General features: G+C 33.8%; 2 protein-coding genes across 2 annotated transcripts; both read right to left on the bottom strand.

Moving 5' to 3' along the window:
- Nucleotides 1-2559: 2559 nt before the first annotated feature.
- LOC25492496 (heat shock cognate 70 kDa protein 2) lies at nt 2560-5546 on the bottom strand. Its single transcript, XM_013600648.3, has 2 exons — nt 5155-5546; nt 2560-4478 (listed from the first exon to the last, which is right to left on the bottom strand). The coding sequence occupies exons 1-2, from the start codon at nt 5366-5368 to the stop codon at nt 2743-2745; spliced, it is 1950 nt and encodes a 649-aa protein (XP_013456102.1). The 5' UTR covers nt 5369-5546; the 3' UTR covers nt 2560-2742.
- A 5873-nt stretch (nt 5547-11419) lies between these two features.
- On the bottom strand, nt 11420-14348 carry LOC25492495 (heat shock cognate 70 kDa protein 2). Its single transcript, XM_013600646.3, has 2 exons — nt 13986-14348; nt 11420-13329 (listed from the first exon to the last, which is right to left on the bottom strand). Exons 1-2 carry the CDS (start codon nt 14197-14199, stop codon nt 11594-11596), a joined length of 1950 nt encoding a protein of 649 aa, XP_013456100.1. The 5' UTR covers nt 14200-14348; the 3' UTR covers nt 11420-11593.
- Between the last annotated feature and the right edge of the window lie 1277 nt (nt 14349-15625).

The raw sequence follows: 15625 nt of genomic DNA, 5'->3' as shown, positions 1-15625 counted from the left end.
CTCAACGAATGGAGTTGTATGCAAAGAACAAAGTTGGCTATCCAACCTGCCAATACTCCTCAAGCTTGGAGCAAACCCCCCGTGGGAACAATCAAATGGAATGTTCACGTTGCGTCTTTCAACAACAATTCAATTATGGGGTATGGTATTTGTTTAAGAGATTCCTTAGGATCATTTATGTTTGGCAGATCTTATTATCTTTACTCTTCCACCACAATCCTAGAAGCTGAAACCATAAGCTTGTTGGAAGCTAATCAAGCTATAAAAATGGCCATCCTGAATGGAATGACTACTGTCTTTTTTGAAATCGACTGAAAATCTCTGGTTGATGCACTCACCACAAACTCCGACCCTCTTAATGAATTTGGTGACCTCATCTCCTAATGTAGAAGTCTCTTACTTACCAATTTCACCTTTGTAGTGTCTCATATTCATAGGCAAACAAATATTATTGCTCATAATATAGCTAGAGCATCCCTATATCACACTAGCCCCCATATTTTCAATATTGTTTCAACAACTTTATATTTGTTGATTATGGATGAAATGGTTTAACTTTACATTTGCTTAAAAAAAAAAAAAAAAAAACTTCTTCTGAAAAGATACCACTATTGAATTCCTTATTCTTTATGATTCATGGAGAATAAGTATTGGGCTTTCAAGTTCTTCATTAACTACACGATATATTCAAATAATAAAATAAAAGATTAAATAACTACTCCCTCCGTTTTTAATTATAAGCAAATTTTGATTTTTAAATTCATTCAATTAATGATGTATGTGGTCTATGACATAGAGCACATACATCATTAATTGAATAAACCTAAAAGTCAAAATTTGCTTATAATTAAAAATGGTCCCTATAAATATCCACAATTCTATTTTTAATCCCTAAAAAAATCACACTTTTTAGTCGGGTAAAATATTTCATCAACATTTTTAGTCTCTTGTAATTTTTTATCAGCATATGTGTTAAAATTATATCCCGAAGCTATTTTCAGTCCTTCCTCAAATTTCAAGAGCTATTTGAAGGATACTTTTTTAAGAGAATACCGTTAATTATGAAGAATATAAAATCACACAAGGAAAATCTGTGTTTTTAGTTTTACATAGACTATTTTTCAACTTCGCACACATTATAAAGAGAGGTTATTTGAGATATTAACTCTACAATAAATACGTGCCAAGCAAGGCACCAATCTATAATTCCACACGGCAAAATTAAACACCGGTAAACAAACAAAAACAATAATGCATTATACACATGATTAAGCTGATGTATATAACTCGAAGAAAGTACAATATACTCAGAGAACGAGCTAATATATAACTCAAACAAAGTACAAGAAACAAACACACGCACAATGCCGAACTGGCAGTGTATAACATTTGTAACTTTGCTGATAAAACTAAACAAAGTGCGAAAGTGATGCTGATGAACAAAGTGTACGTGATGCTATGTTCTGTTAACTCCAAGTATGCATACAATGTCTTATAATACATTCTTCTTCTCACTCTATCTCCATTGGAACCACACCTTTACATAAACACAGTTATGTCATACATGTAAAGTACCTAAATACTCCAAAAGCACCTTTGCACACAAGTTACTTACTGTATAGCAAACAAGAAATACAACTAATTAAAGTCTCTTTAATTACCATAAGCAGGTTCCATTCCAACCGAGCAAATTACCAATTATATGTTATGATCCAAGTCATAAATACAAACCGATATCATTATCAGTTCTCACAATCCCAAACAAATATACGTAATGGGAAAATGGGAAAAGAAGCAAAAAATGGCAGGAAAGAAAATTGAGCTTACTGAATAGAAGAGTGTGAAACAGATGGGCTGCAGAAAAGACCCCTTCTCTACAATGGGTTTTGTTTGTGTTTGTATATAGTCACAAGTTACCTACTCACAAGTGAGAACAGAGTGGATATTCTGATCAAGAAGGCAGAAAGATTTTGTTCAAGGAAAAAGGGCAAACATAGATGAATTTAACTTCATTTCTAATGTTTGAACGAGTCAGAGTACAAAAATACTTACAGTAGCTTCACTTTGTCTCTCTTGACCAATTAACCATCAAACATCATTTTAAAACATCACTGGACTTGGGTAACCTGTTTCTCTTCTTATTTTTCTACCTTATCTCTTTTGATTTTATGCAGGTAATTTTGGATTTGAAAAGTATAGCAAACTGAATAAACCCCTGCCAAAATAGGCAAGAACTACAACTAAAACATCCTTCAAACTAAAGACAAACCAAAGTCAATGGAGACATTTTTTAGTCTAATAAGCCCGGAATACCAACCTGATACAGTTTCAAAAGCCAAACCAAAACCAACAAAGTCAATTGAGCCATTTTTTAATCTTTTTCTAGTATGCCCTCGAACACCAACCTGCTACAGTTTTAAAAGCCAAACCAAAACCAAAATTGAAGAAGTCTATTCACTTCAAATTTCTTAACTGATTATAATCCTAACAAAAACTACCCAACTTAGAAAGATAAAACACGAATTTGAATCCATGATCAATTTATCAAAAGTCAAAACAAGAAAAATGAAGAACAGGAACTTAAACCATTGTTAACATTAAATAAAGGGAAAAGTACATTGAAATAAGACAGAGCTCGCTGTACTAGCTAAACCAAAACACATACATATTACTAGGATGCTATTTCAAAAGAGTCCTTGCAAAATCCTGAACCACACATAAATCCCATTACAAAAGTTCCGCTTAATCAACTTCCTCAATTTTGGGGCCAGCACCACTTCCACTGCCAGCAGCAGGTCCATCCTCATCCATGGCTCCTCCAGCATCACCACCAGCACCTTGATACATCCTTGCAATGATAGGGTTGCAAATACCCTCCAGCTCCTTCATCTTGTCCTCAAATTCATCAGCCTCTCCAAGTTGATTTCCATCCAACCATTGAATAGCCCCCTCAATAGCATCTTCAATTTTCTTCTTATCATCAGCCGACAACTTCGAAGCAATCTTGTCGTCTTTGATTGTGTTCCTCATGTTGTAGGCATAGTTCTCAAGCGCATTTTTGGCCTCCACCTTCCTTTTGTGCTCCTCATCCTCGGATTTGTACTTTTCCGCTTCCTGCACCATTTTCTCAATGTCCTCCTTGGAGAGCCTACCCTTGTCATTGGTAATTGTAATCTTGTTTTTTTGCCCGGTTGTCTTGTCCTCTGCTGAGACATTCAAAATGCCATTGGCATCGATGTCAAAGCAGACAGTGATCTGAGGAACACCCCTTGGAGCAGGAGGAATACCCGACAGCTCAAACTTGCCCAACAAATTGTTATCACGAGTCCTTGTTCTTTCTCCTTCGTAGACCTGAATCAGCACACCAGGTTGGTTATCAGAATAGGTCGAAAACACCTGCTCCTTCTTGGTAGGAATTGTTGTGTTTCTCGGAATTAACACAGTCATGACTCCTCCTGCAGTCTCCAAACCAAGGGAAAGAGGAGTAACATCCAGCAACAAAAGATCCTGTACTTTCTCATTGCCTTCGCCGCTCAAAATAGCAGCTTGGACTGCAGCGCCATAAGCAACAGCCTCATCAGGGTTGATGCTCTTACAAAGTTCCTTCCCATTGAAGAAATCTTGCAAAAGTTGTTGAACCTTGGGAATCCTAGTCGATCCGCCAACAAGAACAACATCATCAACACTGTTCTTATCCATCTTAGCATCCCTCAAACACTTCTCAACAGGCTCCATACACTTCCTAAATAGATCCATGTTGAGCTCTTCAAAACGAGCGCGAGTAATGGTAGTGTAAAAGTCAATACCCTCAAACAAAGAATCAATTTCAATGGTGGTTTGAGCAGTAGAGGAAAGAGTCCTCTTAGCTCTCTCACAAGCAGTTCTCAACCTTCTAAGAGCCCTTGGATTTCCACTAATATCTTTCTTATTCTTCCTCTTGAATTCTTGAACAAAATGGTTCACCATCCTGTTATCAAAATCTTCACCTCCCAAATGTGTATCACCAGCTGTAGCTTTCACCTCAAAGATACCTTCCTCAATAGTAAGAAGTGAAACATCAAAAGTTCCACCACCAAGATCGAAAATAAGAACGTTCTTCTCACCAGTACTTGTAGCTTTCTTATCAAGACCATAAGCAATAGCGGCAGCAGTGGGCTCGTTAATAATTCTCATCACATTGAGTCCAGAAATGACACCAGCATCCTTAGTAGCTTGACGTTGTGAATCGTTGAAGTATGCAGGCACGGTTACAACGGCATTCTTAATTGTTGTACCAAGGTAAGCCTCTGCGATCTCCTTCATCTTCATAAGAACCATGGAAGATATCTCTTCAGCAGAAAATTGCTTCTCCTCTGCCTTGTAGTTCACCACGATCATTGGTTTGTCAGCAGGGCCAGGAATGACCTTGAACGGCCACAATTTCATGTCACTCTGTACTGAAACATCGCTGATTCGCCTACCAATTAAACGCTTGGCATCTGAAAACACCAAATCAATCAAACACAGTCACTAAAGGATTCACTAATAAATCACATAACCAATGCAAAACCTTTTGTCAACAATCTCTAATCTCATAACCAAATGCAAAACCATTATCAACAATCTTACAATCATAAACAATAAAATTCACTTTCATACTTATATACAAAAACATAAATCATGCTCTAGCACTACAACCTAATCATATAACCAAACCAATTGTATAAACAATGCAAAAACTATAACCAACAATTTCACAACAATAAAATTCACCTTTCTATCTTTTGTACTGTAAGGCCAAAAAAAACAAAGTCGGAAATCTAGGTTTAAGAGTTTAATTAAAGAGTATACGCCCAAGTTATTATCAACAACAATCATAATACCACTATAAATAAATTTCACTTAACAGTGAGAAGCAAATTATTTATTAATAAATTTCACTTAAACAGTGAAAAACAAATTATTTATTAAAAAAACAGCTAATCGAAGACAAGAACCTAATCAAGATGAAGATCAACAATTTTATCAGGATGAGCAATTACATTTACTTTTCTACCTTATGCATTAGAAATTTCAAATCATGCATGCTTGATTAATTGTGACATTAAAGAAACAAATACTGAAACAGAATAAAAACTTCGGAAAATCAACGATCAAGAACTTGAGAATACTTACCGAAAACAGTGTTGGTAGGGTTCATAGCAACTTGATTCTTGGCTGCATCACCGATCAAACGTTCTGTATCAGTGAAAGCAACATAAGAAGGTGTAGTTCTATTACCCTGATCATTTGCTATGATTTCAACACGATCATGTTGCCAAACACCAACACATGAGTAAGTTGTTCCCAAATCTATTCCAATTGCAGGTCCTTCACCTTTTCCAGCCATAATCTCTCAAGAACTTTTGCGACAGAAAAAACTAGGGTTTGAATAGAGAATAAAGAAAACTAGGGTTTATAGCGTAGTAAATGAATTGAAGTTTTGTTTTTGTTTTCTTTGAAAAACTGAATGAGTTGCAGAGAGAAAGTACTGTGTTAATATAAGGACAAGTTTATGTCTGGAATGTTCGGTATAGTAGCAGTAGTTTCTAGCCGTTGGATGTATAGTTTGGACGGTATAGATCTTTCGAGAAATTTCTAGATGGCAGGTGTTTTTCGTTTTGCATTTTTCTATTTTCTTTTCCGTTTTCCCGCGCCATTGGCTATCGACCGAGCTGCACTTTATATAACTGACCAACTAAATTTAACTTCTTTTTTTTTAAGGACCAACTAAATTTAACTTTTTGTTTTTTTGAAAAAGCACAAATATTATTAAAAATGAAAAAAAATAAATAGTTTTAATGAAATTTTAATTCATATTACTTTGATTTTGATTAAAAGTATAGGTATAAATATTTTGTATTTTTATATTACAACAAACTACATTTATATTTTTTTTAATGACACCCACAATATTGTAAATATAATTTTTTTTTTAATCACACTAACACTATAACATTTTTATAGACAAATTTTTTAAAGGTATAATTGAAAGTAAAAATATCATTTCAAAACCATGTGTTTTCTTTATATATGACATAGACAAGGCACTAGGGTACCATAGAAAGAAAACAAAGTTTGAATTAAATTAGAAAAAGTGAACTCGATCAAGTAGAGTGAAAAAAAAAAAAGAAAAAAAAATTGGAACATGGCGGAAATAACTAACAATAACCTAAAATACAATGAATACATCGAAGGAGTGGGTTAGAATAGTTAGCATGGTTCTTATATTGACTATCCATCCATGGCACACACAAGTTTATTCAATGTACTAATACAATTCAAATTATATAATCTGAACTTGTTTTCCCCATGAGTTTTTGGCAAAATAAGGTGTATAAGGTGTGTTCGAATTTTATTATCCAAAAAATAAGCACATTTAGATTTTATAATTTGAACGACCCCTATACATGCTTCAAAGAAGGGCATATAGGGAATGTTCAAATTTTATAATCCAAATTGGTGAAAAAACTATTTTCCACCAAAAATATAGGGAAAAATATCATTTTAGATTATATAATCTGAAAATAGAAGGGCCTTTTTCGAGTTTAGAAGAGCGCGCGAGAACAACAGAGAATGGAAAAAGAAATTCCCGTAAATTGCACCTAATCATCCACCTCTACTACCAAGATATATAGCAAGACCAAACGAGAATGACAAAACAAATGAAGAAAAATGTTCTTTAGTCATCCATGGTTTGCTTTCTTTCCACCCTAACTAACAAAAATAGCCACATCAGCACTTAGTTGTAGTTTGGAGGATTTTAATCGATTGAATCGATCTAAAAAGTGTTTTGACCTATTTAAAAAGTGACGAACGATACTTGTGTACCATTTTGTGGCAAACGACACTTAATTATTGTTCAACCAAATTTAATTAGAGGATGTGTAAAGACCAACCTTCAAAAATGAAAGATGTGGCTCAAACTAACTAACGACCAAACACCACTAATGAAGTACAGAGAAAAATAAGAGTATTTTCTTCCCACTCTCTACACTTGTTTTGGATGGTATAATCTGAAATAAATTATTTTAGACGATAATCCTAAATGTTGTAGAGCTTTAGTGGATGTTTTAAAAGTATTTTTACACCTTTCAGACTATATAATCTAAAATACCGTAGGACACGCGATAAACTAGTAAGGTGGAATAAAAAAAAAAAACTCAAAAAATAAGGATGGTCGTAAGACACCACTTCTACCTTGGATTTAAATTAGAAAATAAAATTTGCAGATTATTTGAAAAATAATCTTATTCTTTAATTCTATATAATGTTAGAATGAGTAGTTGAAAATGTCATTCAAAGTTTAACTTAATGCGAATGTTAATGTTAAGTTATTCTCTTTTGGTGATATAGCGTAGAAAAGTGATTAAAAAGAAAAGGTTAAATATATTTTTGATTTCTATAACTTTTTTCGAAGAGGCCAAAATAAAATATATTGATAAATAAAAAAAGTCCATCCAACACAAGCTATATAAAAGAGGACTTAGAGTCGTTACAAGGTTAGATTACAAAGTAAATTGGAAGAGAAAGAAAATACATAGAGAGCTAGGATACAAAAATCAAACAAGAAAGAGGGCTAAGCCTCCAAAATGATAATCAAAATCTAACATTACATGTTTTGATTTCAATCACCAAAATCTTAGCTTTTTCACTTAATATAGCAAGTGATCTTTCTTATGTTGAAAAACGCATCCATTTTTCTCTTACTAAATTACCCATACAATAAAAAGCCAAAATAATATGAAAAGTATCGAACACATCTCGAAAATCCTCCTCACCCACAAAACCAAACAAGATGCTAATTTAAAATGCCCTCATTGATCATTAAGAATCCTAGCCAACTTGAAACCAACAACCAAAGTTTGCCGTAATAGATGATTCCAGTCTTCATCTTTACCACAAGCTCGTGTGCATAGCTGATAATTACTAAAAGAACCCAACGTCGAACCAAGTTATCTTTAGTGGAAACGTGATCAAGAAGAAGATGTCAAGCAAAATATATATTTTTAACGGAACCGACTTAATACATATAATAGACTTGTCATCCAGTTAATTTTTGTCATCCGTCGTGGTTAAGTAAAAATAAGCACTACTCACCATGTAACAATGTGAACAATGTAACTTGCAAACCTACATGTCCATCGCATCAATTTGTACGACAACAAAAGTTAACAAATCCACACACTCCCCCCGTCAACTATTCCTCCCAAGGAAACAACCTTTTACGTCATTGTGAACCCTCTCCAATTGCCCCCACCTTATAGAATTCATATATGACATTGTCGTCGATTTATTTTCAAATATTCATTTTCAAATATTCCTAAAGCCTGCTGAAGTTAGCATTAAGAGGTACCACATATCCAAGCAAGGGTCCAACCAAAATAATGCAGAGGACCTATCACCAACCACACGCCCAATGTTATCAAGCAACCAACTACCCTCACACATGCCAACATCATCTCTAATCCTATTAAAATTCTGCAACCACACAGATCCCCTCACCCACCATAACAAGCACTTAAACCCTAATACCTTAAATTATCCCTTTCCACCAACATCGTTTACCACGGAAGACTAAACTAAACTCCTTTAACCTCCTCACCTCCAAACTACCATATTTTTTTCCAGACAAGTAGTGTCATATTTAATCCCAAACCACCAGAACAAAAGCATTAAAATAGATTTAAGATAAGATATGATATGATACATGAGGAAGTCTTGAAGAAGGAAAGAAAATATCATGTGTTATGAAAAATAGAAGAGACTTAAATAGAGTCGAACGACCCCTTAAAAAATATTACGGCTCTTTCATCCTGACAACCTATTTGTAATGTGATCATTCAAAGGATGCCAAAACTGAATCTTACATGGATCCCCAATAGGAAGTCGTAAATACAAGAATGAAATGTTTCATTCTTGCAATTCAAAACCAATGCCGCCACCTTCTACCAAGATTCAATTCCAACTTCCCATTTTAATCCTCCTAAAAAAATTCTTCGACTTTTGATACCCAAAAGCTTTACATCATCACTTTTATTCCTCATTTTTAAATCAACTCATATACATCTTCGAATTTCAAATGAATTTTTGCATAAATCTCTAAATATTAGAAGAATATCCAAAAAAAAATATTATTTTTTAACAAAACATGAAGTACGAAATTTTAAACATCAAAAGTATAAAATTCATATTTATCTCTTGTTAAAAATAAAAAAATTGCAAAAAAATTATTGCATAATGTACTAAACATAATGGCGGAAAACAAATTTAAAATTGAGTAAATAGGCAATTACCCCCCTAAAATTGTAAGTTTCGTCAATTACCTCCCTGAAATTAACAAAACTTCAAGATTTTAATGTCCTGCATAATCAATCGGTCGATTTCCTTTGCTTGAGTACAGAATAGAAGAGTTTAGTTTTGTTTCATGCTCAAACTTGTATTAAAATTTAAAAATTTAGACTAAGGTTTCATCAGAATTTGTATTATAGAAAAAAGGAGATGTCTTATTAATCTTAATTAAAAACACTTACAAGCATCTCTAATATGTAATTTTTTCCTTTCTTTCTGAATTTGCAGGATAATGATAACTCCCAAAATTTATTAATTTTTAAGCACCAATGCTTGTCAAATGGCTCAAACCGTAGTTTATTTCCTCCTTAGACTTGATTACAAGCTAAAGGATTTCTTACTGAAAACAAAGCATTCTAATGACGCTTGCTTAACTTGTGAACAATTTTTGGTAGCTACTCATTTAAAACTTCTTTGTTTAGTTTCATTATACATTGAAAAAACACGGTTCACACTAAATCAAACAATTCACTGATTTGCCAACATAAAAAATGATGGAGTACTCAGCAAGTAACTAAATTTAGCTAATATGTTCCACAATTTAGTGATAATGTAATCACTTTTAAGGATAAGGAAAAAAAATATAAATTTTCAAGTTCAGGAGACATTTTGCACATAAGTGCAAAACTTCAAGGGGATATTTGCAAAACGTCATGTTAACTAACAGAAGAATTTGACGGAAGGGGTAAATTGATTAACGTTGTGCAATTTCAGGGGGTAGTTGAAGTTTTATTAATTTCAATGGGGTAATTGACGAAACTTACAATTTCAGAAAGGTAATTTCATATTTACTCATTTAAAATTTTGAATAATACACATTAATTAATTTAAAAGCAGGGTTAAAGATTGTGATGTAAAACTTTTGTGAACCAAAAGTAAGAAAATGGTATACGGATCAAACATAGATTTAACTCTACAAAGAATGGATGAATAACCAGATATAACCGCATATGATACGGTTTATACTCATATAAATACTCTGCTTCTTTTTTTCTTTTTTTTTTTGAGAGAAAATACTCTGCTTCTTTTATATGCCCTTAATCCCCCCACAACTCAATTAAAATTCTAAGAAAAAGAAATGAAGGAGATGACAAAGGAATAGTCTAGAAGAAAAAGAATGCGAAGTGTACATCACCCATGATAAGATCGGCAAGCCTGATTAATCCAAAGGTTTTAAAAAACCATACTATAAAAGACCACTTTTAAAGTGAAAAAAAGAGGAAAAAATAATGCTTCTCGTATTTTTGCTATATGAAAACACAGCAGCATCCACCTCCTATTCTTCATCATGACAATAATAAAAATGACAAGATTCAACAGGGTATTTCTCAGATATTTGAACTGCCATCTACTCTATGCACTGAACTGAAATTACCAATTACAGATTATCAACCAGGTTACGAACACAATCAACAAGAAAGTTTCAGTTCTCACAATAACAAACATATATACTTGATGCAACTAGCTGTGAAATGGGAGGAAAAAAAATTATCATTGCTACTCATTACAATCACAAACAAAAAATAAAATAAAAGGAAAAGACAAGCTTTTGAGGGGTAAGGGAATTGAAGCATGTGTAAAACAAATGGCTGTAGATAGAGTGAAAGACCCTCTCTTTAATGGTTTCGTTTCTATTTGTACTAATTAATTACAAACTTAATTTTAAACCATTGCCAAACCTTGGTGTTCTGTTTCTATGCTTATTTTATCTACCAACACAAATAAACTTATTACAAACACTTATATTTCCATCTCTTTAAATTTTATTCGCTTGCACTTGGATTTGAGAAGTAAAAGCAAACTGAAGAGGGTGGTCATTGAATTCCCCTTCAAATTCTGAACCAAACCAAGGGCCCACAAAAGTCAATTGCACCAATTATCAACTTCAAACAAACACCAAAATTGAAGGGTTTTCCTACCTGCAAATTTCTTACCTGATTAAATTTTCAGCAAAGAGTAACCTTTCATCCTGATAAACACAGCAAATGCAACGAAGAATAACACAATTTAGTTTGAGAACAATAAGCAATTAATCAAACTAAGCAAAATGTAGAATAGAAGCTTAAACCATGATTAACATTAAAAGTGAAAGAAGTACACTGATGACATAAGAGTTCCCTACATTACCTAAATCAAAACAAATACATATAATTAAGCTACTAATTCAAGAGTCCTTGCAAAAAAAATCATGAACCACCCATCAATCCCATGAACAAAGTTTAGCTTAATCAACTTCCTCAATTTTGGGGCCAGCACCGCTTCCACTGCCAGCTGTAGGACCATCCTCATCCATGGCTCCTCCAGCATCTCCACCAGCACCTTGATACATCCTTGCAATGATAGGGTTGCAAATGCCCTCCAGCTCCTTCATCTTGTCCTCAAATTCATCAGCCTCTCCAAGTTGATTTCCATCCAACCATTGAATAGCCCCCTCAATAGCATCTTCAATTTTCTTCTTATCATCAGCAGACAACTTCGAAGCAATCTTGTCGTCTTTGATTGTGTTCCTCATGTTGTAGGCATAGTTCTCAAGTGCATTCTTGGCCTCCACTTTCTTTTTGTGCTCCTCGTCCTCAGACTTGTACTTTTCAGCTTCCTGCACCATCTTCTCAATTTCTTCCTTGGAGAGCCTACCCTTGTCATTGGTGATTGTAATCTTGTTTTTCTGCCCTGTTGTCTTGTCCTCTGCTGAGACATTCAAAATGCCATTGGCATCAATGTCAAAGCAGACAGTGATCTGAGGAACACCCCTTGGAGCAGGAGGGATACCCGACAACTCAAACTTGCCCAACAAATTGTTATCACGAGTCCTTGTTCTTTCGCCTTCATAGACTTGAATCAACACACCAGGTTGATTATCAGAGTAGGTTGAAAACACTTGCTCCTTCTTGGTAGGAATGGTTGTGTTTCTAGGAATCAATACAGTCATGACACCTCCTGCGGTCTCCAAACCAAGGGAGAGAGGAGTAACATCCAGCAACAACAGATCCTGCACTTTCTCATTGCCCTCACCACTCAAAATAGCAGCTTGGACGGCTGCCCCATATGCAACAGCTTCATCGGGGTTGATGCTCTTACAAAGCTCCTTTCCATTGAAGAAATCTTGCAAAAGTTGTTGAACCTTGGGAATCCTAGTGGATCCACCAACAAGAACAACATCATGGACACTGTTCTTATCCATCTTAGCATCCCTCAAACACTTCTCAACAGGCTCCATACACTTCCTAAACAGATCCATGTTGAGCTCTTCAAAACGAGCCCGAGTGATGGTAGTGTAAAAGTCAATACCCTCAAACAATGAATCAATTTCAATGGTGGTTTGAGCAGTAGAGGAAAGGGTCCTCTTAGCTCTCTCGCAAGCAGTTCTCAATCTTCTAAGAGCCCTTGGATTTCCACTAATATCCTTCTTATTCTTCCTCTTGAATTCTTGAACAAAATGGTTCACCATCCTGTTATCAAAATCTTCACCTCCCAAATGTGTATCACCAGCTGTAGCTTTGACCTCAAAGATACCTTCCTCAATAGTAAGTAGGGAAACATCAAAAGTTCCACCACCAAGATCGAAAATAAGAACGTTCTTCTCACCCGTGCTTGTAGCTTTCTTATCAAGACCATAAGCAATAGCAGCAGCGGTAGGTTCATTAATAATTCTCAACACATTGAGTCCAGAAATGACACCGGCATCTTTTGTAGCTTGACGTTGTGAATCGTTGAAGTAAGCAGGCACAGTTACAACGGCATTCTTAATCGTTGTACCAAGATAAGCCTCTGCAATCTCCTTCATTTTCATAAGAACCATAGAAGATATCTCTTCAGCGGAAAATTGCTTCTCTTCCGCTTTGTAGTTCACCACGATCATTGGTTTGTCAGCAGGGCCAGGAATGACCTTGAACGGCCACAATTTCATGTCGCTCTGTACTGAAACATCGCCAAATCGCCTACCAATTAATCGCTTAGCATCTGAAAACACCGATTCAAGTAAACACAATCAGCTAAGGAACACAACCATTCTTACCAAATACTGAAGCAATACAATTCCCTTTTCTACTATTATGCTCTGATGAGCATGAGCATGAATAAAATTGTTTATCGCCCAACCAATGCAAAACTATGATCAACACTCTCACTATTATAAACAATAAAATTCACTTTCCTATTATTATGTTTATGCAGAATAATTTAAAAACAGATTATTTATATAAAAAAAAAAAAAAAAAAAAAAGAAACAAATTTCAACTCATGTTCTAACACTTCAACATAATCATATAACCAAACTAATTATATAATCAATGCACAAACTATTATCAACAATTTTACAACTATTAACAATAAATTTCTCGTTTCTAGCTTATATGCAAACACTCTGAAACTAATTATTTATTATAAAAATAAAAAAAAAATAAAAACAAATTACTGGAAATTTCAACCCATGCTCTGATGTTATCATGTTATCAGCAATTTTACAATAATAAGATCAACAATAAAATTCACTTTTCTACTTTTAGTACAATAAGAACGAAATAGAGTGTTAGAAATTTCAACTCATGCATGTTCTAAAAACAGAATAAAAACTTCAGAAAATAAAGGATTAAGAAGTTGATTTTAAGAGTACTTACCGAAAACAGTGTTAGTAGGGTTCATAGCAACCTGATTCTTAGCAGCATCACCGATCAAACGTTCTGTATCAGTGAAAGCAACATAAGAAGGTGTAGTTCTATTACCCTGATCATTTGCTATGATTTCAACACGATCATGTTGCCAAACACCAACACATGAGTAAGTTGTTCCCAAATCTATTCCAATTGCAGGTCCTTCGCCTTTTCCAGCCATAATCTCTCAAGAAATTTCCTTCTGAATGAAAACTAGGGTTTTTGTAGAGTTGAGAATAGAAAAAACTAGGGTTTTGAGTACTAGAGAATGAATTGAAGTTTTGTTTTTTGTTTTCTTTGAAACTGAATTGAATGAGTTGAGGAGAGAAGCTTTGTGTTAATATAGAACAGGATTGATGTCTGGAATGTTCGGTATAGTGTTTTTAGCCGTTGGATGAGTAATTTGGACGGTGACGATTTGATCTAAATTTGAATTGAGGGTGTGGGATTTCTCTAGCATTGTCTAGCACGTTCGAGAAAATTCTGAAAGGACACGCGTTGTAGTTGGTTTGAGTTTTCGTACCGCCTTTATATTTTATTTTTCTTTGATTGGCTTTCCCGCGCCATTGGCTATCAACCGTGCGCTTTATATAACGCTCCAATAGGATTAATTTTATATTATTTTTTGATAGAAAATTTATGTTATCTTTTTCTTCACGATTTTACTCCGGTCCGTTTTAAAATATAAGCAAAATTTATTTTTTAGGTTCATTCATTTAATGATGTATGTGGTTATGATATATGTGGTTCATAATATGACCACATACATCATTAAATAAATGAACATAAAAAATGAATTTTGTTTATATTTTAAAACGGATGAAGTACTAAATTACTAGAGATGACATGGTTATCGGGGCATGTTAGCAATAATTATTTTAACTTTCATGTTTCTACCAATTTTTGACAAATAAATTTATTTAATGTAGTTGAATATATATTATTTAGGTGGCAAAATATAAAAACCATATACTCATACACATTAAAACAAAATAAAATAAATCAGGGTAGGCAGATGTTACCCCATTTTTTTTTTGAAAAATTGGATAGCATCTGTCCATATTTATATCCCCTCATAAATGGTTTTATCGACGCTTCCTATGCATGGACTTTCAACCAAATCGCTCTGGTGGAACTGTTGACGGGCTCGTCTATAACACACTATATATACCTTAAGGAAATTTTTTGGTAATGCTTATAGGTTTGATTAATATTCTTTTACTATTTCAAATATAATCGATCATTGTTGTTCCATAATATTAGTTTTTTATATGTTAACTTTTGTATGACATTTACTTTTTGTATCTTTGTAATATTAATATTAATAGAATTTTTTTCACAATCATAATTTGGAAATCCAAAAAGAAATTTAAATTAATTAAACCGCATTTGATTGAAAAGAATTTTTTTTCATGAGGACTGATAAAGCCAAGTTGCAGTACCAAACTATATATAGATTATTGATCTACAAGAGATTTGGTAAATTCAAACTGTTAAACTATTTTCAATATTTTAAGACTAGAGTTTGTAAAAATTTGCTGATAGATAACATAATAACAAGTGATGAAAACTTCAATATGAGAGAGTTGTGTTAGGTTTAAGTTTTG

The sequence above is a fragment of the Medicago truncatula genome, chromosome 4 (genome assembly GCF_003473485.1).
Source record: "Medicago truncatula cultivar Jemalong A17 chromosome 4, MtrunA17r5.0-ANR, whole genome shotgun sequence".
In the NCBI taxonomy this organism is placed as follows: Eukaryota; Viridiplantae; Streptophyta; class Magnoliopsida; order Fabales; family Fabaceae; genus Medicago; species Medicago truncatula.
The sequence above is the reverse complement of the archived record's forward strand: the minus strand, read 5'-3'. Positions and strand labels throughout refer to the sequence as shown.

Coding starts and splice junctions, on each gene's coding strand:
- LOC25492496 (XM_013600648.3), bottom strand. CDS start 5,368: ATGGCTGGAAAAGGTGAAGGACCTGCAATTGGAATAGATTTGGGAACA. Junction 4,479..5,154: donor CCCTACCAACACTGTTTTCG/GTAAGTATTCTC, acceptor TGGTGTTTTCAG/ATGCCAAGCGTTTAATTGGT.
- LOC25492495 (XM_013600646.3), bottom strand. CDS start 14,199: ATGGCTGGAAAAGGCGAAGGACCTGCAATTGGAATAGATTTGGGAACA. Junction 13,330..13,985: donor CCCTACTAACACTGTTTTCG/GTAAGTACTCTT, acceptor CGGTGTTTTCAG/ATGCTAAGCGATTAATTGGT.